The 24,496-nt window shown below is 47.9% G+C and overlaps 1 protein-coding gene across 2 annotated transcripts in view; it reads right to left on the bottom strand.

The window, feature by feature from the left end:
- The window catches only part of RETREG1 (reticulophagy regulator 1), a 122,406-nt gene that overhangs the window by 77,886 nt on the left and 20,024 nt on the right, over positions 1 to 24,496 (bottom strand). For both annotated transcript variants that reach the window (XM_077896396.1, XM_077896397.1), the window contains exons 2-3: positions 14,450 to 14,556; positions 9,844 to 9,874 (exon numbers count right to left, since the gene is read on the bottom strand). In XM_077896396.1, the coding sequence (XP_077752522.1) occupies positions 9,844 to 9,874; positions 14,450 to 14,556 (138 nt within the window). The remainder of the gene's footprint in view (positions 1 to 9,843; positions 9,875 to 14,449; positions 14,557 to 24,496) is intronic.

Below are 24,496 nucleotides of genomic sequence, written 5' to 3'. Positions count from 1 at the left end.
ACGGGCAGACACAAATCCTAGCCCGGGTGATACAATGAGTTTCCAAATTTTACGCAAAACGCTTGGACCGCGCCTCGATCATGAGAATATGCAGCCAGGCCCTCCACCCGCACGTGGAGGCTCAACCTTGGGCCTGAGGCAGAGGCTCCCAAAGGAAGAATCAAGAACTTTTACCCCCCACAACCCCCCCTCACACCGACACCACCTGACCTTGGAAATGAATAATTTTAATTTACTCCTTAATAACCCATTAATACTTTCTCTTCACCCCAATCCCATGAGACTTAGTGTCAAGCGGCACTTGGCCTGGTCAGCACCCCCCGCCCCCTGTATTGCCTCTGACTTCTTCCTGACGCTGCAGCCTTCTTAGAGCCCAGCTGCTTCTCTGGACTTCGGCCCTGACCTCTGTTTCCAGTGTCGAGGCCATGCCAGTCCCCCTCGCAACCAGAGCCCTGTGTCTGGACGCAGCTCTGGGGTCGAGCCACTAGGCACTTGGGTGAGTGGAGGGCCTGGAGCAGTGGTGCCTGCAGACTTCCGTGTGTCACCTCCAACATCCTCAGTCACGGACCTCCCCCCGCCTGACGGGACACTCCCCCCTTCACGGCCTCTCTTCATCATAAAAGCTACCATGTTCGTTATAGAAAGAGAAATGTAATAAAATCAGGAAAATAAAAACCCCTTGTTTTCCCCTCACCGAGCAATACCCCATGTATACCAGCACATGATTATAATGTACATTAGACCTTCCTGCACTTACTTAAATCTATAGTTTTTTGGGGTTTAAATCCACAATTAACAATAAAGGGTATATTTTCACATTGCTACAAACTCTTTTATAATATGATCTTAATGAGCTGTGTAATATTCCATGTATTCCAGTTACTATGGCTGCACACACAAAAAAAACTTACTGGGATAAAATTTAAAAATCACCCTCATATACGGCTCCTGCCTCAGGGCCTTTGCACTTGCTGTTCCCTCTGTCTAGAAGCTCTTTATCCAGACATGATTCACAATCTCACTTCCTAAACTTTGCTCAAAATCTTCAGTGAAGTATGTCCCGAGCACTTTATTACAACCTGGCCCTCCCTGCCCGCCCTCACACCCCCTAATCCCCTCTTCTGCTTTCGTTTCCTTAAACAAGGCTCACTATGTAACATTATGTAGTCTAGCAATTTATTTGCTGGCTTACTCGCTACAATATGAACTCCATTTCATCCACAAATGCCTTAAAATACAGGCAATAAAAGCACTGATTAAATGTTTGTTGAAAAGGATGGATGAGGGAACACACACAATTTTATGAAGACTAGAAGAAAACGAGCAAAACTGAAAGTGAGTTTAATTTCTGGGTGATAGATTTATAAGGATTTAGGGGTTTTTTCTTTTAGGTTTCCTATATTTTCAGTTTTCAATAGCATGTAATGCTTTTAACATGGAGGGAGGACAGACATTTTAGATGCTACTAGGCACACAGGACTAAAATTAACCCTATTTGGGAACAGTAAAGAAAGAACCAAAGATATAAAAAAAAAAAGAGAGAAAAAAAATCCAAAGAGACAAAAAAGAGAGGCAGAGAGAGACCAAGAGACAGAAAAAAAAAAAAAAAAAGACAAAAACAAAGACACAGAGGCTGACAGAAACCTCCAACTATCTGTGAAGTCTTCTCTATATTCAAATAATCACAACACAGGCCAGGGTAAGTTAAGACAAACATTAATCACTAATCATTCTTCCTTTGGTTTTTTTAAGACTTAAAGAAGCAAGAATCTATTAGGTAACATTAATTAGTCCAACTTTGTTTTTTAAGTATATTTATGAATGAACCACATCTTCAAACCCTCGATGACTCAGATCTACTACGGAATCAAACCTAACAAGCACGGAGTTCAGAGAAACTGAAACATGGACTAAAATGATTGGACCGGGAGTTTTCATCTGTTAGGAAGGGGCTGTAGGGGCTCAAGGCGCTGCTGTGGGAAATGGTGGTCTACGCGCACTTATGCGAAGATGAAGTAGCTCTTTTAAATAATTTTTAAAATGGGGGTGATGGAACTCGTGTCAAAGCAGATTAAGTCGTGTTAATTTAAAGGAATGTCAAAAACTATCAAACACAAAAATGAGAAATTATAGTAAAACATAATATTGAGTGCTTTTCACTTAAGGAACCTTGAGTTTTGGGGCCCCTGGGGGGCTCCGTGGTTGTCTCCCGGGGTCCGGGATGGAGTCCCGCATTGCCCCCTCCCCCCCAGGGAGCCTGCCTCTCCCTCTGCCTGTGTCTCTGCCTTTCTCTGTGTCTCGAAGGAAGGAAGGAAGGAAGGGTCCTTGGGGATCCGTGGGTGGCTCAGCAGTTTAGCACCTGCCTTTGATCCAGGGTGTGATCCTGGACACCTGGGATCAAGTCTTGCATCGGGCTCCCTGCATGGAGCCTGCTTCTCCCTCTACCTGGGTCTGTACCTCTCTCTCTCTGTCTCTCTCTGTCTCATGAATAAATAAATAAAATCTTAAAAAAAAAAAAAAAAGAAAGAAAGAAAAAAGGGTCCTTGAGTGTTAAGTCACTGAGGGCTCACTAAGTGCTCCTGCTCCCAGACCAGAGCGCCCAGGCTTCTGACTTGGTAAATGGGCTTCACCATGAGGAGACACGATGACTCACGAAAGGAATGTGCCACCAGAACAGGTCTAAGCACTGGTCGCCCCCATCGGCGAAGCCGGTGCGCCGTGACCTGCACCTCCGGGGGGCCCCCACCTGCAATGCTTCGGAGAAACGCACCGGCTGCTGTCCTAGGGTCCGAGGCAATCTCAGGGCGCCCCTGCCCCTTGACATGGGAGGCGCTTCGCTTTGACAGACAACCCGGAGAGAAAAGAACGGCCCCTCAATGTTCAGAGGGCACATCTCAAACACCCGTAAATCTTCTCCTAGGAGGTCTACCCTCAATGGCGAGGAGGAGACCGTCCCTCAAGCCGGCTTTACCCACTGCTTATAGTCCTGGGTGCCATCCTCGTCTTCCAACAGGTCGAATTTTCGAAGCATGGCTTTAAAAAAGGAGTGCAATCCATGGGAACCCGGAGGAAGTCAACTTAGAAACTGTCCGACCCAGGCTCCGCAGCTCTGGCCGAGAGCTCGCCATCCATCAATCACTGAATGCGGCTGTTCTTTCCCAGCAGCGAGGAAGAAAGGGGCTTTGACTCTCCATTGTGCAATACAGGACTACAGAATAGTGCTCAATTATTATTTTGGGGGGGGGGAGTGAATAAAAGCCTATTTGGATTTTTATTTTGGCAGGAGACAGATCTGAATAGTGTTTAGCTCCCAGGCCAGCCCAGACATCTTTAGCCAAAGAATTAACCAAATTCAGATATGCCTATGCTAAAATCCAGCAGATTCTGAATTCAACTGAATATTTTTTCCAAAAGTAAATAATATCTCCCCATTGAATTGACTCAAATGTATTCTTCACAGCAAAATTTTCTTTTAAAACACATGGAGACGTGGCTCCCTGTCTAAAGTTCTGGCTGAAATTAAATTGAAAAAAATACAGCTTTCACACCTAATACCTTATTACAAAGGCACAAGGTGACTGCCGGACACGTTAAAAAATGCTCAAACCATAAAATTGACTAGTTTCAACGCACAAATCAAAATCGCTTCTATGCCTAACAGCAAAGAAAGGACACTTTTTAAGAAGCCCTATGACTATTCGAGGCTTTTAGTAATTCAGCTTGTAATTTTGATGAGTAAGAATGATTCGTAAATATTGAAAACACAGTTTTCACACTAAATTCTATTCCTCAGAGGAGACAATTTAGCAAATGCTAGATGACTTTTAACTTTTACTAGAGACATAATGTCGGGCTCAAGGATTTAATTAACTAGACATCCTCTACTTAAAGGCTCCAATTTGTTCTGGGCGAATGAGCTAGGGCAAGCTCAGGACTTGGGTTTCGCAACCAAAGATTCTTGGCTTTTTACCCTGCGGGGGGGGGGGGAAAAAAAAACAGAACCAGCCAGAATGCTCTGACTGGCAGTCACCAGGAAGCTGACAAGGCCGAAGGGCACTTTATCTCATGAAGTGGGGCCATGCAACGGTTTCTCCCAAGAGCAGGTGAGATGGAGGCAAGCCGACACCCCCGCCATTTGACCAAGATAGAGGCAAAAAGCCCACAGCTCTTGCTAATCCCTGCAGGCCCTGGAAACACAGACTGTTAATTCTCTGCTATGCCTCTGAAGAGTCAACTCCAGGTAGAGCAAAGTAGCTCTGATGTCCTCACGAGTCACGGGATAGCCACTCCCCGACTCCTGTGTAGGACATTCTGGGAGAGGCATCAAGATTCCAGAGACATCTGTTGGAAGATCCCAGAGCTCTCAGCCATAATTTTCAAAATGTTTAGCTGCTATTAAAAAAAAAAAATTAAGTATTTTCTTCAAATTGGCACTGAGCAATAAAACAAGATTTTTGATGAGAACAGCTCATCTGGCTACAACCTACCAAACCATTAAAAGAAGTCTGTCCAGAAATTTTGGATGATGGGGATATACACAAGTGATTTCTGTCAAACTTCTACTGGCCAGAAGGAAAACTATTTTATGTTACTAAAAGGCAATGTGCACAACGTCTCTTTTGTTAACCCCAGATCCCATTCAGTCAGCTGCCACAGTCACGTGCAGGAATAAGACCTCAAAAATAAATAAATAAATAAATAAATATATATATATATATATATATATATATATATATTTTAAAAAATTTAAAAAAGGAATAAGACGCTCTCAGGACACTAGGGGGTCAAGCTGCTCTGCAATACGAGGATGAGCCCACAGAGGTGGACCTGGCTCAGTTGGCAGACTGCTCTGCACACACCTGTCCAGGCTGCAGTTGGTGACGTACTGTTTGCTAAGGAAACAGGCCAAGCATGAGCCCTTCTCAGAACCTACCTACTGTGAACCGCAGTTCCACAAAGTCAACTTTCCAGGTACCAAAAAAAAAAAAAATTTATATATGAGTGGCACCCAATTATAGAGTTATTCCGCTTTGATTACTGGGGGCCACGTCAGAGATCAGGTGCTGGCTGCACCGTACTCGACAGGTCTAAGCCACGCGGACCTCACGAGCGGCCTGCAAGTGCCCAGGGCAACCGCACACGGACGTCGGTACACACGGACATTGCCGTCTTCAGGCTAAATTGTGGGAAATCCTTCCAGCTAGGCTGATAGAAGCAGGTTCCCCCGAAAGGGTAGAGAACGGTCTATGGAGTGTCAAGCTGTCAGACTGTTGTGAAGGACGGAGGCCCCCTTTATTTTCAGGCTTTACTGGGGGACAGCTGACACATACCGTGGCGTGAGTTCGCTGTTTATGACACGAAGGTTTGACGCAGGCATGAATCGTGAAATGATGGCCACGCAGACAGGGAGCCCCCTTCAGCTGGCACGGAGCTCACTCTGCTGCTGGCGACCACCCCGAAGGCCCAGCCTCGGCCACGTCCCACGCACAGCAGCGCCTCGGGCCCGGGGTCAGCCCGCATCTCGGCAGGCGCGTGCTCTCTGCCCTCGTCTCATCTCCCCGCCCCAGCCCCTGGCAGCCCCCCAGCTCCCCTCCATTTTTACCGGCAGCTTTTCTGGATGCCACATGGGAGCGAGGTCCTACACTCCTTCTCTGCCTTACGTGACTTCGCAGGACGCCCTCCAGGCTCACGCACAGTGTCACAAATAGCAGAATTTCCTTCTTTTTGTACGGCTACGCGATATCCCATAGTGTACATGTGTACCTGTTGACCCTCCCATCGGCACAGCACACTTAGGCCCTTCCACGTCTTGGCGTGGCCGTGGACACGCAGCTGTGGGCACCGCTCTGCAACGATGCGTTCCTCTCCCTTGGGTACGTACCCAGGAGTGGGGGTGCGGGATCATAGGGGAGTTCTCCTCCTTAATTTCTAGGACCTCGGTCCTGTTTCGCGTAGTGGCTGGGCCGATTTACATTCCCACCCACCCCCACCAACTGCACACAAGGGTTCCCTCTCCAAGGAGCTCCTCTGTAACTTAAAAGCTTTACAACGGCACCGTGAAGACAGCGTGGTCCATTATTTGATTCACTTTTTTACAATGAACGTAATGATCCTGAACCCAAGACTCAAAGCCCCGGAGAGAGAAGGCCTGGCTCATTCAGAGATTGAGCACAAACCACTGGCTGCATGCGAGGCCGGGCAAACCAACCAGGGAAGTGCCAAGGCCTCACCCCACGGGGTCCTCCTGAGCGCCTCTCTGCCCCCAAGAGCCTCTCACACAGCACTGTATTTCGTCCTTCCCATATAGTGGTTTTGAAGTTTTTGATGTGAAAAACACAAGCACTCCCCGGTACCAGACACCCAAGAATCACTGCAAGCCACATACTGAACCAAAGACATGAGAGGAGTAAGTATTGTAATTTTATGTCTTGACGATGAATAGGGAACAGAGTACAATCACGCAGTTGGAACTGTGGTGACCTCAGCCACCAGAAAAAGGAAACCTTGCCATTTGCAACGACGCGGATGGAGCTGGAGTATTAAGCAAAATAAGACAAATATCATGATTTCACCCAATGTGGGATTTAAAAAACAAAATATACAAACAAAGGGGAAGGGGACTAGAAAAGAGGGAGAGAGGCAAACCCTAAGAGACTTAGCTGCAGGATTAAGGGAGGTGGGTGGGGGATGGGCTCAGTGGGGGATGGTACTAGGGAGGCACCTGTTGCGATGGGCTCCCGGCGGCGGCGTTACAGGTAAGCGGCCAGGTAAGCGGCGGCGTTACAGGTAAGCGATCAATCACTCAATTCTACTCCTGGGACCAAGATCACACTATCACAAATAGAAATTTGGGGCTGGGGGAGAAGCCACAGTGAAAAAGTACTGGGAAGTATCCTTTCTACTGTGGATTGAATCCCTTTGAAAGAGTCACTGGCCGAACAGAAACATAAGGAGGGAACAAACTGAAAGGAACAGGAATGCACGCTCCCCCTTCTGATCACCAGCTCCCGACGTGGGGCTGGGCTAGGAGAGGCTCCTTCTCCCCGCCTCGCGGTTCTTGGTCCCCGCTGGGGCTGGGCCGTGTACAACTCAGCTACAGCAGATGCCCTCAGACCCCACAGGTTGGGGCGCAGTCTTACAAGACTGGCCCGTCCCCCCATCAGATGCCACTTGCCACCCAGGTTGTCATGTGTGCTGACCCGCCTGCTAGAGATTGGCGGTTCCAACAATCGCCTCCCTCGGGTTCCACTCATTCGCCCCAGCGGCCTCCAGAACGCGGAAACCGCTTACTTACTAGATTACAGGTTTCTTACCAAAAAAATGCCTCGGGACCATCCAGCTGGAAGAGAAGCACAGTGCAAGGCTTGGGGAAGCGTGGGGAGGTCACGTGCCCCCCGGAGCACGCTGCTCCCCCCACAAACCGCGTGTTCACCAACCTGGAAGCCCTCCAAACACGGTCCTTTGGGGGTTGTATGGAAGCTTCGTTCCACAGGCACGACTGTAAATCGTTGGCCACGGGTGACCGACTCAGCCGCCAGCCCCTCGCCAGGCCAGGCCGAGAAGGGAGGCAGGACTGAGGTTCTAGCCCTCTCATCACAAGGCCGCCTCCCCTGCCTCCCCTGCACACCAGCCCCCCCCCCCCCCCCCCCCCGCCCTCCCCATCCTTCTGGGCAGGAGAAAAGCCACCTGTAACATAACAAAAGACAACTCCTTGCAACAATTGGGAAATTGCAAAAGTTTTAGTGACTCTGTGACACAAACATGGGGACAACGACCAAATCTGTATTCTTATTATGAATCACGGCATCTCAAACACACAAATCCCTCCAATTGCATTACAGACTTTTTAGGGCTGGAAGGGATATTTGAAATGATTCCCTGTCCTATCTCCTGGGTCAGCAGATGAGAAAACTGAGGCCAAGAGACAAGTGAATTCGGCAAGACCGTCAGCCGTGGGGTTGGGCCCAGGATGCAAGATCGCTTGCACGTGAATATAAATCTAGGGTATTGCGCAGCGGAGGAGACCCTTCCTTAAAGAGGTTACTTCTGGGGCCCCTAGGGGTGCAGGAGTTGAGCGCCTGCCTTTGGCTCAGGGTGTGACCCTAGGGTCCTGGGATCGAGTCCCACATCAGGGGACTCTCTCTGTGTGTCTCTCATGGATAAAATCTTTAAAAAAAAAAAAAAGAAAAAAAAAAAAGGGTTAGTTCCCGGGCACCTGGGTGGCACAGTGGGTTCAGCAACCAACTCTTGATTCTGGCTCAGGTCCTGATCTCAGCCTTGCACCAAGCTCCCTAGCGGGAGTCTGTTTGAGAGTCTCTCTCCTTCTTCTAGGCCTCCCAACTGCACACTCTCTCACTGAAATAAATCTTTTTAAAGATTTTATTTATTTATTCATGAGAGACACAGAGAGAGAGGCAGAGACACAGGCAGAGGGAGAAGCAGGCTCCATGCAGGGAGCCCGACGCGGGACTCGATCCTGGGTCTCCAGGATCACGCCCTGGGCTGAAGGCAGCGCCAAACCGCTGAGCCACCAGGCTGCCCAATAAATCTTTTTTAAAAAGGTTATTTCCACTATCATGCTTTCTCTGGGACCACAGGAGCACTTTCCCAAAGTAGTGAAATACTGCAAATCTTTAAAAAAAAAAAAAAAAAAAAAAAAAGCCCTCTTATAAGGAGCCACTCGCTCCCGGACCAAACGCAGCATTGGCAAAGTGAGTTCCTCGGTCCTGCTGTGAAATATCTTTTCTAAATCGTTATCAGACTCTCAAACAGCTTCTAGACAGGCAACTTGTGCATCGATCAGAAAGCCCTAGGCTCTAGAAAAGCAGACCATTGACACCTTCACCAGTCAAAATAAGTACCAGTAAATCACAAAACGCTTTTTAAAATTCCTTTGAAATTACACTAGCTCCCGGGTAGAATTTCCCTCCCAACACAAAATTAACGAACAAGCTTCATTTCTTCCCTTGCACGGAGAGCGTAGACACTTACCCAAGAAGGTCCCATGGGTGTGCAGTGGGCAGGACTGGAACCCACGCCCTGTACTGCGTGGCCTGCATGCCGCAAGGGCACCATCGTGAACACGCTTCAGATCACCCTCTCTGATCCTGCTCTTGTCAATAGCCTTCTGATTTAATTTGGTTTCCCTGCCTAATAACCGACTTGGAAGAACCTGACAAACACTCCTCTGGCCGGGCGGGCGAGGTTAACACCGTGGGTGATAGGTCAGCCTGGGTAGATGCGAAGACACGAAGACATGGTGCTGGACCTCTGGGAAATCCTCAGTCTTGTAAGAACAACACCACATTCTAGCAAAGGGACCTCCGACCATACACCCAGGCAGTACTCCTCGAAACCGTCAGAGCCAATGCAGACAGGAAAAGGCCTAGAAGCTGTCCCCGCCAGGAGGAGCCTATGGAGCCAGGTCTCTGAACTGCACTGTGCAATCCTCGATGGGATCCTACAGATCCTCGATGGGATCCTACAATCCTCGATGGGATCCTACAGTTTTTCGGGCAAAAACCAGGGAAAACACACCGCACGGACCTTTACTCAATAACAGCGTATTGATTATTGGCTCATTCACTGTGCCAGTGTATCGTGATGACATAACATCACTGTGAGAACAGAAGAAAGGCAGGGGATGTGCCATCTGTATATGGGAACTTGGTAGTAGCCTCTTAGGTTTTCTGTAAATCTCAACCGTTCTAAAAACTAAAGTCAATTTTAAAGAAGGAGAGAACCAACTGATGGATCTGGACCCACTGGACATCTCAGAGGCTCAGTCACCTGTCCTCCTGTTTGTGAAAACACTGGGGGGAAAAAAAAAAAAACATTCCTTACCTTTCACTGAGACTTCTCCACAGCTGGGCACCTGCAACAAGCAAGGAGAGGCAAGGCGTGAAACACTACCGGAGGTGGTTTCTCTGGAGGCAGTTCTGCACTTAGAAGCACGCTGAGCTACCTGAACCAGGTGCTCAGCTCTCCAGGCTCTAGAGACTACCGAGCTGTCCCGGGTACGCCTCGGCACCACCATCAGTTCGGGGGATTGGCCCGTGACCACCTGAGCTCCGGCCACATGCAAGACCCCTGGGCAGGGGCCGTGCGACACAGAGCCCTACACCCGTGGCCCGGCCTGGGACGGGGCTGCTCCTGGGGCAGGTGCCGCGCGTGAGCTCCTGGGAATCAAGGTGGGCAGGGCACAGGGAAGGGCTCAGGGAAGCGGGAAAAGACCGCTGCTCCACGGAGCGCCGACAACAGAGGCGGCCGTCACGGTGGGCCCTGGAGTTGGCACTGACCCGAGAGCCAAGACACCGTTCTTTGAGGAAGGAGGCTGCTATGTACCGCCCTCTAGGTGTCTGCAGCCGTATGCAGGCTCACGTGAGGTCCACAGGAAAACACGTTCACTCACAGCAATCATTCGCTTTGTTGTTGTTGTTGTTTTTAAGATTTTTTATTTATTTATTCATGAGACACAGAGAGAGAGGCAGAGACACAGGCAGAGGGAGAAGCAGGCTCCTTGCAGGGAGCCCGAGGTGGGACTCGATCCCAGGACCCCAGGATCACGTCCCAGGCCGAAAGCAGTCACTCAACCGCTGAGCCCCCCCAGGGGCCCGGGGAACAGGATTCTACTAATATGGTGACCATAACTGAGCGACAGATTCATCCCTGGGCTGACTGGCAGCCAAGGCAAAAAGGGAAGCTAGATCAACTGAACAATTCTAATAGTCTGATGAAAGAATGCAAGCACTTTTGAGAAACTTCTTTTTCCCCTAGGACTAAATTTTAAAAATTTATGACATGGATCTTGGATGGGGGATGCCGCAGGACAAAAGGGGCGTCTCTGGCATTCGTTTGATGGGAAGGTGCAGAAGCCGCCTCCTGGCCATTCCCAGGGTGGCGCGTCATTAAAGCTGGCAGTGGGAGTAGTACCCAGACGCAGCAGTGAAGGAGGCAAGGCCATCAAGAGAGAAAAGGATGGGGCGCCAGGGGCAGAAGTGGGGGTTCAGTGACTGAGCGCTGGCCTTCGGCTCAGGGCGTGATCCCGGGGACCTGGGACCGAGTCTGCATCGGGCTCCCTGCTTCTCCCTCTGCCTGTATCTCTGCCTCTCTCTGTGTCTCATGAATAAATAAATACAATCTTTAAAAAATAATGAAAAGGCGACAGGTATAAACACTGCACAGGTGTCCGTGCGGCAACTGCTGAGCTGTCCCCCTGGCGCACAGGGCACTGCTGGAACACGGGACAGGAAGGGGAGCCAGGTGGGAAGTACGGCCTGAGAGGGAAGGGGACGCGGCCAAGGGACAGTGGGCATCAGCGGGAAGACCCCCGGCCAAGCTCCACCGCTGAGGCCGCGGGCCAGCAGGTGCCAAGGGGACTGGGCCCAGGGGGGCGCTGCGGCCGCGCTCACTGCCCCAGCGCCCACGGTGCTGCCGCGTGGGGATGCCCCGGAGCTCCCAGAGCCCTTGGAGCCCCCGCGTATGGATGCCCTGGACACACTGGACCCCCGCATGTGGATGCCCCCGACGCCCTAGATGTCCTGGATCCCCCTGAGTGGGGATGCCCTGGATGCCCTGGACCCCCGTGTGTGGACGCCCCCAACACCCTAGATGCCCTGGATCCCCTGAGTGGGGATGCCCTGGATGCCCCGGAGCCCCCGGCTCCCCGGGTGTGGACGCCCTGGATCCCCCCCGCCCGCAGCCCAACAAGCGGAGTCCCCTCAGGGCCAGGCGGGCAGCAGCGGAGCGGGGGACCCGGCGGCGGCCCTCACAGGACCCTGTGCCCTGGGTCGGTTTCTGCTGTCCCGGGGCGCAAGGAGGCCGGCCGTGCAGGGGACCGCGTGACCCAGAGGTGGCAGGTCTTCCCTCCCCGAACCTTTTACGTGGCAAACGGGAGGTGGTCTATGCGATGGAGGCAGGAGCAGGCAGCGGGCAGCCTGTCCTGGGCCCAGGGCCCCAGAGGTAATCCCAGGCCTCCCTGGGAGAGGCTGGGGGAGGAGGGGATGCCGTGAGCTCAGCCACCGACACCCCGCAACCGGGGCGGCTGGAGACGGAGGGAGGGGGGCACGGCCCTGCGGCGCCCGGACCTGGGTCCCATGACCCTGCCCTTGCACCGTGGCCCACAGAGCAGAGATTCTGTGGTTTGGAGCCACTGCGGGGACGAGGACGTGTTCCCGCAGTCGGGAAGGGTGCCCTCGGTGGCTGCGACGTGCAGCGAGTGGGCTCAACGGCCAGACCCTTGAGATCAGTTTTTCCAGATTTTTTGCCAGTTTTCCCAGCCGCCCTGCACCCGAGCCAGCCCACCCTCCCCCGTCCCAGGACTCAGGACATCGGAACCCCGGCCTTCCCCTTTCCCTGGAGACTCAGCGGGGCTGAAGCAACAGCCCTCCGCTTTCTCCCTCCCCGACCAAGGGGTGAAGGCGGGGTCCACCTGTTGGTGCAGAGGCACCACCTCCTTCCCCTAAATCAGGCTGGGAAGGAGCCAGCCAGCTCTTGCCCCCTCCTGGTGCTTTCCTTCCCCATCCCCGTGTGTTTGTTGTCTCCCCTCCAGCCACTACCACGAACTGTCACGGGCCACCTGAGCCTCGGGTGAAGCCCAAAGCTGGGACTGCGGGATCCTGAGCCGACCCTGGCCCACATTCCCCAGCCCTACCAGCCTAGCTTTGTAAAGACCTGACCCTTTTTTTTTTTTTAAGGCCTGACCCTTTGTCACGAGGTGGCCCCACCTTGGGAACATGCAAGTCCCGTATCTGCAAGAACATGAAGCCAATGAGCCACGGCTGAGAAGGGCCTCTGCGCCAGGGGCCGAGAGTGAGAAAGTGAACAGTCGCAAGCCTTCCAGCTCTGTCCCTGCTTGTCCGCTCCTTGTCACTTGTGCCCAGACGGGACCAAATTTGATTCAACGCTGAAACTACTGAGTTGGGACGTCTGGGTGGCTCAGCAGTGGAGCGTCAGGGCATGGTCCCGGGGCTCCGAGATCGAGTCCTGCATCGGGCTCCCCGTGGGGAGCCTGCTTCTCCCCCTGCCTGTGTCTCTGCCTCTCTGTGTGTGTCTCTCATGAATAAAAAAATAAATAAATCCTTTAAAAAATTTGAAACTCCTGAGTTGCTCACCTAAAATGGCTGCTGATTAAATTTTAAGCAGTGATTTCTTCTAAGATTCCCCTGAGGGAGGTTTTAGGGGGTAAAAGTCCAGTGGAGGAAAATGCGCTGTCGTCTACCCATTACGGATCAGGGCAAAACAGGGCGTAGCTGTGCCTTATCTGACCGACCCCCTGCAAAACCCCAGAGTGAGGTGCTCCACCTCCAGGCGGCCTCCCTTCATCTGTGGTGAACAGAAAGTCCTGGGGCAGGTGCCTGAGAGGGGCTAAAAGTTAGGGGCCTGGAGGAGCACCTGGGTGGCTCAGGCAGTTAATCATCTCTTTTGTTTTAAACCTTTTTTTTTTTTTTTTTTTTTTTACCCATTTATTCTTTGATAGAGAGCGAGCAAGAGTGAGCAAGCACAAGCAGGAGCAGCAGCAGGCAGAGGGAGAGGGAGAAGCAGGTTCCCCACTGGGCAGAGAATAAATAAATCACTCAGGGACTCAAATGTCTCACTATAACCTCCTCCTGTTCACTTTTTTGATCCAATCAGTCTTATCACACTTAGTATCCAGGACTCAGTTATTCCGAGGAAGGTGTTTCGCCCATTCACGGAAACTACTCAAACCTTGTGAGGAGGGGCCTCTCCAAGGACAGGAAAGCTGGACTCACATTCGTGATATAGACGAATCACTCAGGAAACACCTTAAGCAAATTTCAAAAGTAATTCGAACTTCTCACTTCTAAACGATGTTTACAGTCAGCTCGTTTTTCATCATTATGAACTTGTTTGTTAATATTTACTTGACTATTCCTTGTCTTCTGGTTTTGTTCTTAAGTAATCTCCACCTCCAACGTGGGGCTGGAACTCATAACCCCGAGATCAAGAGTCATATGTTCTACTGACGGAGCCAGCCAGGCGCCCAACTATTACTTGTTTTTAAGCCCTGAATAATTTTTTTCTTCACAGGGGCAGAGAAAATTTTTACATAAATGAGTCCATCTTCCAGCGGTCCAAGTGTCACCATGCGGGGCGTAATAAAGATTTCACTGTCAGCCTTGCTGCAGCCTACTCGAGTATCAAAATGATATTTACGTGGTGCTTAGAGCCCGAGCGAAACCAGCCCCCACAGACCTTTCACCCAGGAGCACTAGCTATGACTTGGGACAACATCAGGTGAGTAAATAATACGTATTAAATAAATATTTACCAAATAAATATTCAATCAACATAACACCAAAGTCAACGTCTACATGATCTGTTATTTTGTTCCCTTTTAAAACTACTTGGTTAATATGCCTACGCGAAAATCAGACATTCACGGCCTAGAAAATTATTTAGCATAAAAATGAATTCTCAGTTTTCTTACCTCTAGCTCTAGACAAAACCATATCCTTTATTATTTGCATAATAACACGCCCAAGTATCATGACAGAAATCAGGTGGTACACTCTCCACGGAGTCAGCGCGAGGAACCTGCAACAGCAAAAACAGACAAATCATTATATCAATTTTAGAATTTTTATCCTTTTTTTTAAAAATTAGGTTTAGTCTCGGGGCGCCTGGGTGGCTCAGCTGGTTGAGCCTTCGGCTCAGGTCGTGATCCCGGGTCCTGGGGTGGCACCACATCGGGCTCCCTGCTCACCTCCCTGCCTCGCCCGCTGCCCCTCCCCTGCTCTCACAGTCTCTCTCATGCAAGCTCTCTCTCAAATGAAGTAAAAAAAAAAAACAGGTTTAGTCTTCACCATGGAAACAATCCAAATTTCAGTTTTCAGCATCACCCCACTGAGACCACATCGAAGTTATTTTCATCGGCATCGAAGTCAGCAAAATAAAAGCGCTCGAGCCGTGTACGCTTTTGTGCTAGGCTTTCCGCTGTAACCTCTGATCTGGGCAGAGGATTTGCTATGTCGGGTGTGCCCCAAATATCGCTCTGCTAACAGATGGAGAATGGAAGTGACCTGCAACCGAATTATGAGGTGCTAGAAGGGGAGCGCCGCGGGGTCTCCCGACATGCGGAGTAGCTACTGCAGATGCCCTTTCCTCCCTGCCCTCGGCCTTCTGCTCTCGCGCCACATTCACTTATTTAACTACTATCCTCTCCCTTCATTCTCTTGAAAATAGCAAGCAAAGATCCAAGGTGCTAGGCCCCCCCCCCTTTGCTATCACTACCCCTTGGTCTATCTGGCCCCTTCCTCTCCAGAGAAAAACACGGAATTCTTCATCATGAACAGCGCGCGGACACTGCAGTACCGTCTTATGATCGGGCTTATAAAGGAAGAAAATGGCAAACAGGTTACAAGGAGCTCTGAGGCTTCGTGTAGAGGATGAAGCCTATTCTATAGAGGTTAATTGGCCAAACTACCAGTTAAGATTAATCCTGATGCAGTCCTAATCATCGAAAAATTAACATATATGTCATTTAATACTAGTTGAAAGGTACTGTAGGCTTTACAGAGGAGAACATATACTGTAAAGAAAGAATCCTGTCTTCCAGGAACTTGCTTCCTCATCACAGACCAAGCAGGCCAAGCTAGCAAAATCCAAGACAATGAGTCTGAGGGACTCTAACAATCAAACGTGAGCAAAGAACAAAGAGAGGTAAAGGAGGAGGAGTGATTAGCTCACTCATGAGGGAAGACTTTACAGAATGGCCCCTGCACTTGGTCTGGCAGGATGGATGTAATTCAGAGGAAAACAGAGACTGTTCCATGTTCCAGTTGGAGGATACAACGCGTACAGACGGTCAGAGTCAGGGAAGGGGCAGGTGTGCCTGGGGCATGCTGCGTGGTCCGGGGCGTCCCCGCGGAAGGATCTGGATAAAGCAGAGATTTGGCAGACTGCCGAGAGAGAAGATATTGAGGGGACAGGCTGGGGGCACACTGTGGGAGGCCCTGAATGATGTGCCACAGCATCTCGTCTCAATGTTACCGGCACTAAATAGAAACCCAAAGGTATAGGGCAGGAAAATGGAATGATGGGTGATTTAGGAAAATGCCTGAGGGCAACTGACAGGATGAGGGGGACGATGAGGAAGCATGGTGTTCGGGGCGTACATTAGAAGGTCGTGCAATGTGTTTGATGAGACATGGAGGGCGTGAGATGCTGCTGGTGATTTTATGGGAAAAGCTCCCCAGCAGAAGGTGGGCAACCGGGCTCCAGTTCTGATTATAATGTTAACTGTGTGTGTGACCTGGGCCAGGAAAATAACCAGGTAAAATGAGTCAGTGATTCTTAAATACTGATCTGCCACAGCCCCAGGCTGCTGTCTGGAAAGATTGTTAAAATATAAATTCCCAGGCCCCAGGCTCCTCCCCGCGCTGGCCCCCGCCCTGATCCTCTGAAATAGGTGTTCTAACTACTAGTATTTGTATTCGACAAACACTTATTTGGAAAGTGCCTACATTGGGCCAGCCACTGTTCTACCAGAAGGAAATAGTGAACAAGCAGCACAGAGGGAAGGGGCAGACATATAAGAAAATCCATAAGGCCAACATCTATATTTTTTAGCAATAATGATTTGTCCTTCTACTCTGAGAAGAGTAGCTGGCTCTATTTTTGGAGCTTCTGGCTCTATTTTTGGAGCTCATATATGTTTGTATTAACCAAGGCTGGTTTGGGGTATTTGTTTTCTTCTTCCTTACTTCCTCCTATCAGCTCATGATCACTGCTCGCCACGTCCGTGTGCCAAGCTCTCTCAGTTTTCCCCACCTGATACTGCCATGGCAGTTATCAAAATTTTTGATGGTGACCCACAGTAAGAAATTCATGTACATCTAAATGCATACAAATGGAACCAAAGTTTCAAAAAATAAATTTATCCTTTTTTTTTTAGAGAGAGAGAGAAAAAAAAAACAGGATCACAGGGAGAGGGAGAGAGCAAATCTCAAGCTGACTCTGTGCTCAGCGTAGAGCCTGATGCAGGGCTTGATCTCACAATCCTGAGAGCATGACCTGAGCCTAAATCAAGAGTCAGATGCTTTACAAATCGAGCCACCCAAGCACCTGAATTTTTCCTTTTTTAAAGATTTTTAAAAGTAATCTCTATACCCAGCGTGGGGCTTGAACACACAACCCTGAAATCAAGAGTTGCACCCTCTACCGACTGAGCCAGCAGGCACCCCCAAATAATACTCATCCTTATAATTTGTAATGCCTTCTGCTATTTTCCATTCAATTCTATCATATTTTTAAATGAAGACTGTATTTCTAAGGTGATTCAAAGCTCATAAATGAGTTGTAACTCACAGTTTCATTCACCACATCAGAGAAAATCTACACAGATGTTAAATTAGGATGTTTTGTTAGAATCACCTGCTTTGCAGAGTCAGGCAAAGCCCTAGGAAGGTTCCCTCGAGTTTAAAGGTCTTCCCTTGGCCAGAAAACCAGTTAAATGTCTTTTTAAAAATAAAGAAAGAAAACCAACCCAAGCAGTGGAGGTCATTAATTACTCTTAGAAGTTATGATCTTCCAGGAATAGAAACATCAGGTAATGACAGGGCTGTAACCCTCAGCCCTGGCTCCTGAGAGACTTCACCTGGAGGGCACTGCAACAGCAATTCCACTTAGGGGTGCTGGGCAAGGGTCCAGTGGGCACTGTGGCTAAGGGTCTCATTGTTCATGAAGAACCCTCAACCATAAAGGATGGACTGTTTAATAAATGATGCTGTGATCATCTGTAACCACCTGGAAGAAAGGAAAATCCTAGGTCTATTGCCAAACAAGTTAAGGTGAATGAGAAAGGAATAATATTTTGCAACCAGGTCAGCACATTTTCCCCAAAGGCCTAGACAGAACACATTTTCAGCTTCATGGGTCATATAGTCTGTGGCAACTGTCAACTCTGTCACTCTGTGAAAGCAGCATAGATATTATATAAAAGCAGGGAAGGTCACCTTCCAATAAACTTCATTTACACACCAGAATCCTCAGGCTGATGCAAAGGCAATCCCGACAACTGCTTAGGAAGGGAATGCTGAGATTGTACAGATTCCACGATTACCGCCTCGCAGGTTAGCATCCTCAACCCCAAGACTTAAGTGCAGAAATGTTTGCAAAACGAATCCCTAATATTACTCATTCGTATTTAAAAAAAAAAAAAAAAACCTATGCATGTTTGGTATTTTAGTTATTTATACTGTTTAAGATGATTCATCTCACGGTTCCAAATTTAAACAGTCTGTGGCTGTGCAGACTTGTGATTTGAAATCAAAATCTTAGGAACACATGAGTTTAATTTCTTCATTTTCCAGGAATTGCCTAATATTCAGGGGAGCTTGGGTTGTTACAGTTATTTCTGAAGAACTACTTTGGTAGATTTCAAACACATATAAAAAGAGAGACCAAAATATAATATAGAAGCCTCAACAATTTTGCATCCATGCCCCTATTCTATGTTCCTACCAAGTTCTCCTTCCCAACCCCACCAACCATCCCATTTATTTGAAGCAAATCCCAAACACCAGATAATTTTATTTTCAGATAATGCCACATATCTTCCCCAAAAGGACTATTTAACCTAACAATAAAAACACAATCTCCCCTTTAAAATTTATTCTAATTCTTTAGTGTCACTAGACATTAAATCCCATGAGCGTGCACATTCACCCAACCACCTTTTGCACACACGTGTGTATATATGCACAAAGACTGAAACAATATTGGGAAAAGTCATACATTGAAATTAATGATGCAAGTTTTGAGTTTCCTATAATATACAGGTCTCCAGCCATCTCCGGTCATCACTCTCTCTCTCTCTCTGTCTCCCCCCCACCCTCTCTCGCTTGAAATTCTTTGTGGAAGAAACAGACTCATCTGTCCAGTAAAATCTTCCAGAGTCTCAGAATCATTCACTGAACCCTGTGGCTTAGTTTAACAGTTTCCTCCATGCCTTGGGCAGACTATATAAGCTGGTAGTTGGATCTAGAGCCGTGACCGGCTTTAGGTTCAAAGTTGAATCTACGTCATAGGTTGGTGGTGTGCGCTTCCACCAGGAGACACGTGCTGTCTGGGTGTCCAGTGTCCATGCTTCTGTGATATCGGCAGCCACTGACGAGGATGACCCTGGGGAGATACCCAAGAGTGAGCACCCCTCACTCTTGCTGCATCAGATCTATACAGAGGGGAGGCCTTCAAAGACCCACAGAGAGAAATTTCCCCTATGGACGAAGGTGCCCTGAGAGATGGAGGTCACAAGAGACCCAGGATTAATCCTTGATTCTTTATCTACCAGCTGTCAAGGTAATGAGGCAGCTCCTTAGGCTCCTCCAAGGGTAACTCCATGGGTTTTCTTCATTCCTTCCCTTACTGTCGCTACGAACACATGACGTGCTTCGGTGCACGGAGTGTGATTCCTACTGATCATCGAGGGTCCCATCTTGGCTGGTGGGTGCCGATTCAGGCAGGATCCTGAGTCCTCTGGTACGAACTTTTTAAGGATTTTATGTATTTATTTGAGAGAGACCAAGAGAGAGTGTGTGCACAAGTTGGGGGCAGAGGCAGAGGGAGAAGAAGCAGGCTCCCCGCTGAGCAGGGCACCCCATGCAGGGCTCCATCCCAGGACCCCGAGATCAGGACCTGAGCCCAAGGCAGACGCTTCATCGACGGAGCCCCCCAGGAGCCCCAGCTCATTTCTTACACTGAATAACATTCTCTTATATGATGGACCGCTGCTAATTCACTCACTACTGAAGGACAACTTGGTTGCTTCCTATTTGGAGCGATTATGAATAAAATAGCTATTGTGTGAAGGATTTTGTGTCGTCACAAGTTTTCAAATCTTGGGGACAGCCTCTTTTTTTTTTTTTTTTTTTTAAACAGGTCCATCAGCATCCCAGCTTATCCTGGATTAATAGGCAGTTAAAAACCTCCATGGATCCTATTTTTCAGATGCAACTTTTGAATCTAAGTATGTCCTATTGAATTTGTTCCTGTTTGACAGAGCCCATCAATCAAACCCACAGACCTTAATGGTGTCATCAATCCCATTTGTTCTCTTGTCCACCTTCATAGCACCCACACACTTGCTATCTGCAGGTCATCGGTCCTCATCCACACTCCTGATCAAAGTTATCAATCAGTGCGGGTGTCCTGTCACTCTCCATTAGCAACTGCTTCCAGAGTGACTTAGATTTATTCATCAGCACTTATGAATATGATAGACTGTCCACCCCTACAGTCTTGTCCATATCACTCCATCTTATCCACAAAGGCATAATAATAGATTTCCTTAAACGTGTTGCTGAAACCTAATGCATTCCTGAAGTCTAAGTGTTTGTAAGTATTGATCTGCTTGACTGATGCTGACAATGACTTTGAGGTATGAAGCACTTCTCAGCTGCACAACTAAACACCATCAGAACCTGCCAAAGAGGATCATGGGGCTCGTCCTGATCTGAGCGCCAGGGCCAGGGATTTTCCCAGTGAGCAAGCGCTGAGTGAGCAAGCACTCTGCTCATCTGCCCACTCAGAATTCACAAGTGGTGACCATGTCACCCATAGTGGAATTTTATTTTATTTTATTTTATTTTATTTTATTTTATTTTATTTTATTTTATTTTATTTTTTTATTTATTTATGACAGTCACACAGAGAGAGAGAGAGAGGCAGAGACACAGGCAGAGGGAGAGGGAGAAGCAGGCTCCATGCACCGGGAGCCCAACGTGGGATTCGATCCCGGGTCTCCAGGATCGCGCCCTGGGCCAAAGGCAGGCACCAAACCGCTGCGCCACCCAGGGATCCCCCCATGGTGGAATTTTAAAGGAAAGATGGCCACACATGGGTGATCAGACGATTCCTGAATGTTGTCGAATAGTAATTAAGAGATGGGTTGTGGTCAAAATGCAGGATGCCCAAGAAATCATGAGATGCAGAGTGATCAAGTACAGACTTCGAAGAGGGAGGTCTGTGGATGCACATCACCCTCACTCAGGGCACACATGATTTTCCAGGTCCACTGCAAGGTGAAAATGCTGGAGGTGGAGAAGTCAATACCCCGTTCCCACCAGTCTGTAACCCCCACCCATGACTAATGGGTCCCCAAGATGTTTCAACCCCCACTCCAGGGCATATTGGGACCTGGATCCAGAGTGGGTACAATGCCCATGACCCATCAGCCCTGAATGCACTCTGGCATCACCAGCTGGGGCAAGGGCAGCGAACACCTTATCTCGAGGCTGAGGGGCACATGCCTGATGAGGACCCTCCTCACCCTTGTGCCCAGGCCTTGCTGTGAGGGGCAGATGGCCACACTGGAACACAAGCCTCTACCTCTTGATACAACCTGCCCACTGCAGGGAGGTCATGCAGAGCAGCTGGGAGGGGGAGGGCAGCTGGGCAGGATGGCTGACAAGTGGCGCAAGGGGACAGCAAGAACCCCTCAAGGCGAGGTGAAGCTCCACACCCCCAGAGCTTGCTCACTGTCCCATCAGACTTCACCTACAAAACAGAACTCCAAAGATGAAAGTATAGAGAACCGCAAGGCAGCAACCGCGGAGCAGTAATCCCCAACCATGGGGCCTTCTGAACACCAGGCTCTGGTGACTGTACAGGCCACTCGCCCATTTAACCAGCTCTGCCTCACTGTGCCTCGGAGGGGCATCCCCACAGCTGAACGATTAAGGCTCTTTTCTCCTAAAAATAACTTTTACTTCAATAAAAAAGGCCACTAACCCTTGCCTGTATCCAAATTAGCCTGGGAACCTATGCTGACATCAGTGGATCCAGAAAGGAGAAGGCACCACTAATCCCGGAGTCTCTGGCTATCAGAAACATCCTTCTGCAGATGGATGGGCTTTTCTATACCTCATCAACAGGAAAAAAAATTACATCTTTTTAAAATTAAAATATGATGTCTGACACAGGTACTTCTTTTTGCTGACATTGGATATAATTTCTGATAAAGGATATTCCAGATTTCGTAAAGCAAGGCAAGTAAATATCATATATGACAACTATAATATACATAGACCTATCACGAAAGGTAAACACTGCAAATGACAATTCCACTGTCATGGAATAGAACACGTATGTATTATATACACGTTATAAATATGTATTTGTGTATATGTTTATATACAAATTTTATAAATATATTTATAAAATTTATATCAAAATAAATGCATACATCTTATAGATATATAAGTTGTATTTGTATAATAATACCCCATTTGTTCTATGAAGACATACTATATGGTTTAGCTGCTTTGGAAAAGCAGAGCTCCAAATCACTACGTGCACTTTTGCTTTAGCAAACTGTGTCCAATTTCTACATCTCAATGTGATGACTGCTTTAAAAAATACCACACTGCCCAGATGACTCATGTTTAGCTTATGATTATTACAGCCCACGGATGATTGCTAGCTACACTCGTAGAGCATCATTTCTGATTCACTTTTCGGTTGGCTACATTTGTCTATTTGCTTTTTTCCTTAGTATTTTCTCATTTTTTTCTATACCCTCTGACTCAGCAACATCATTTTAAATTTTAATCTGGTGCTAGTTCTGCTCCTAGGACTAGTCTCCACTCTGCTATCTGGGTCAGCTAAGAAATAAGACTCAATCCATATGTTCAGAGATGAAGGAGAGTGTAAGGAAAACAGGCAGAGATCCAGAGAAAGCCTAAAAGATTGTAAGTGTCTAATGGTTAAAAAAGGAAACAGTAGAGGCTGTAGAATCTCTAAAATATGTCCACCATTTTATTTTTATTTTATTTTTTTTGTCCACCATTTTAAATAGAAAAGTTCCTATCAAATTATGGGCTTTGACTACTGGCCAGTTAGCCTCCACTCGTGCTCATCGTCACGTGACAGTCGTGTACTCCAGGGAGATGCCCACAAAGGAGAAGGACAGGCTGGGCGCAAAAGTACTCTCGGGTCACCCACCATTCTAGCTTCCTGCGCACAGGTCATTCAGGGCCACCGCTCTTCCTCGTCCCTGGATGGATCTGCGAGCATCCGGTCTGCACACAGGGCCCAGGAGGTTCCCCCTCAGCCTTAGCGATGGAGGAAGTCTACAGCACAGTGGCCAGGCTGGCACGGGGCTCTGTGGATGACATGATGCCGAAGGACGCGAAGGTGCCAGAGCCATGTTCTGTGGACTCTGCTCAGCGGCTCATTACAAATCTCTACAAATTTTTTTTTGCTAGTTGTGTATCCATTGGACAAGACAAAAAGCTAAATTTTCCATTTCTTCATGATGAGTGTTCAAGGTCAAATTAAATGGCTCAAGAGGCTAAATTTGTCATAAAGCAAATAAAAGGATAACTCACAAGACAAATAAAAAACTCTGGTTATGGGAGCACCTGGGTAGCATAGCTGGTTAACTGTCTGACTCTTGGTTTGAGCTCAGGTCTGATCTTGGGGTCATGACACTGAGCCCCACGTCAAGCTCCGTGCTCAGCAGAGAGTCTGCTAGAGAGTCTCTCTCCCTCTCTTGCTCGGCGGCCCCTCAAATAAATAAATAAAGCTTTTAAAAAATTCTCTGGTTTATGAACATAAAGAATAATATTTAGTGTGTCCCACATGTGAAACTCTAACCCCCACTTCTGTGTACAGAATAACCCACTTTGCCTTATGAAATAATGTTAACAGCAAAAATACAATTTTTTGTCTTCAGGGAAAGGAATCCATGGAAAAAAACACTAGACCCTCCATAGTTATGAGGTGGGAATTAATCTGTAGTATTTGCTTTATAACTCTTTCAAGCTAGAGACCCAAAAAGCAGGTTCTGTTTTCCTTTACTGAAATATATATAATCATAGACTTTGCCTAGACAGAGTCCTCTATGTATGGTTGCCTTTATGTAATATTACCGTAGCTCAAATCATAAAAGGAGGGTCTCACAATCAATCAATCAATCAATCACAATGACCTATCCAACATTTTTATTCAAAGTTCAGAACATTATCACACTTTGCTGGAAGATAGTCCTATATCTTCTCAAGAGTTAGGCATACCGGTAGCCATCTTCCCTAAATTACAAAATTCTGAATCTCAACCAAAGTTGGCTTTCATTTTTCCTGGCCTTTTGTACAGATCATGTAAACACTGTCTGAAGATGCTTTGTGAAATTAAATTATGCACTGTTAGGCAGATTTTAAAAATCTACCAAATAACCCTGACTCTCTGAATTGCAAGATGAAAATACATCCTAATTTCAGATCTGTTTAAACACGCCTGTAGGTTGGGGAGAGGGAGATACATTTTCTTAAAAGTCAATAAAATATATAGTTTTAAATAATTTGGAAAGAAAGAGGGTAATCACCCTCTTTGAAGGTGAAGTAAGGTAAGTCACGATTATTAATTACAAATTGAAGACTGAATAAAACTCAGAAGACTTTTTCTTCTAGGAAGGTATTTCTTTAGTTGTGATGACCAAAAAAGTGAATTAGAAGCAAGAAAGAAGAGAAAAACAAAG

Source organism: Canis aureus, chromosome 4 (genome assembly GCF_053574225.1).
Source record: "Canis aureus isolate CA01 chromosome 4, VMU_Caureus_v.1.0, whole genome shotgun sequence".
NCBI lineage: Eukaryota > Metazoa > Chordata > Mammalia > Carnivora > Canidae > Canis > Canis aureus.
The sequence above is the reverse complement of the archived record's forward strand: the minus strand, read 5'-3'. Positions and strand labels throughout refer to the sequence as shown.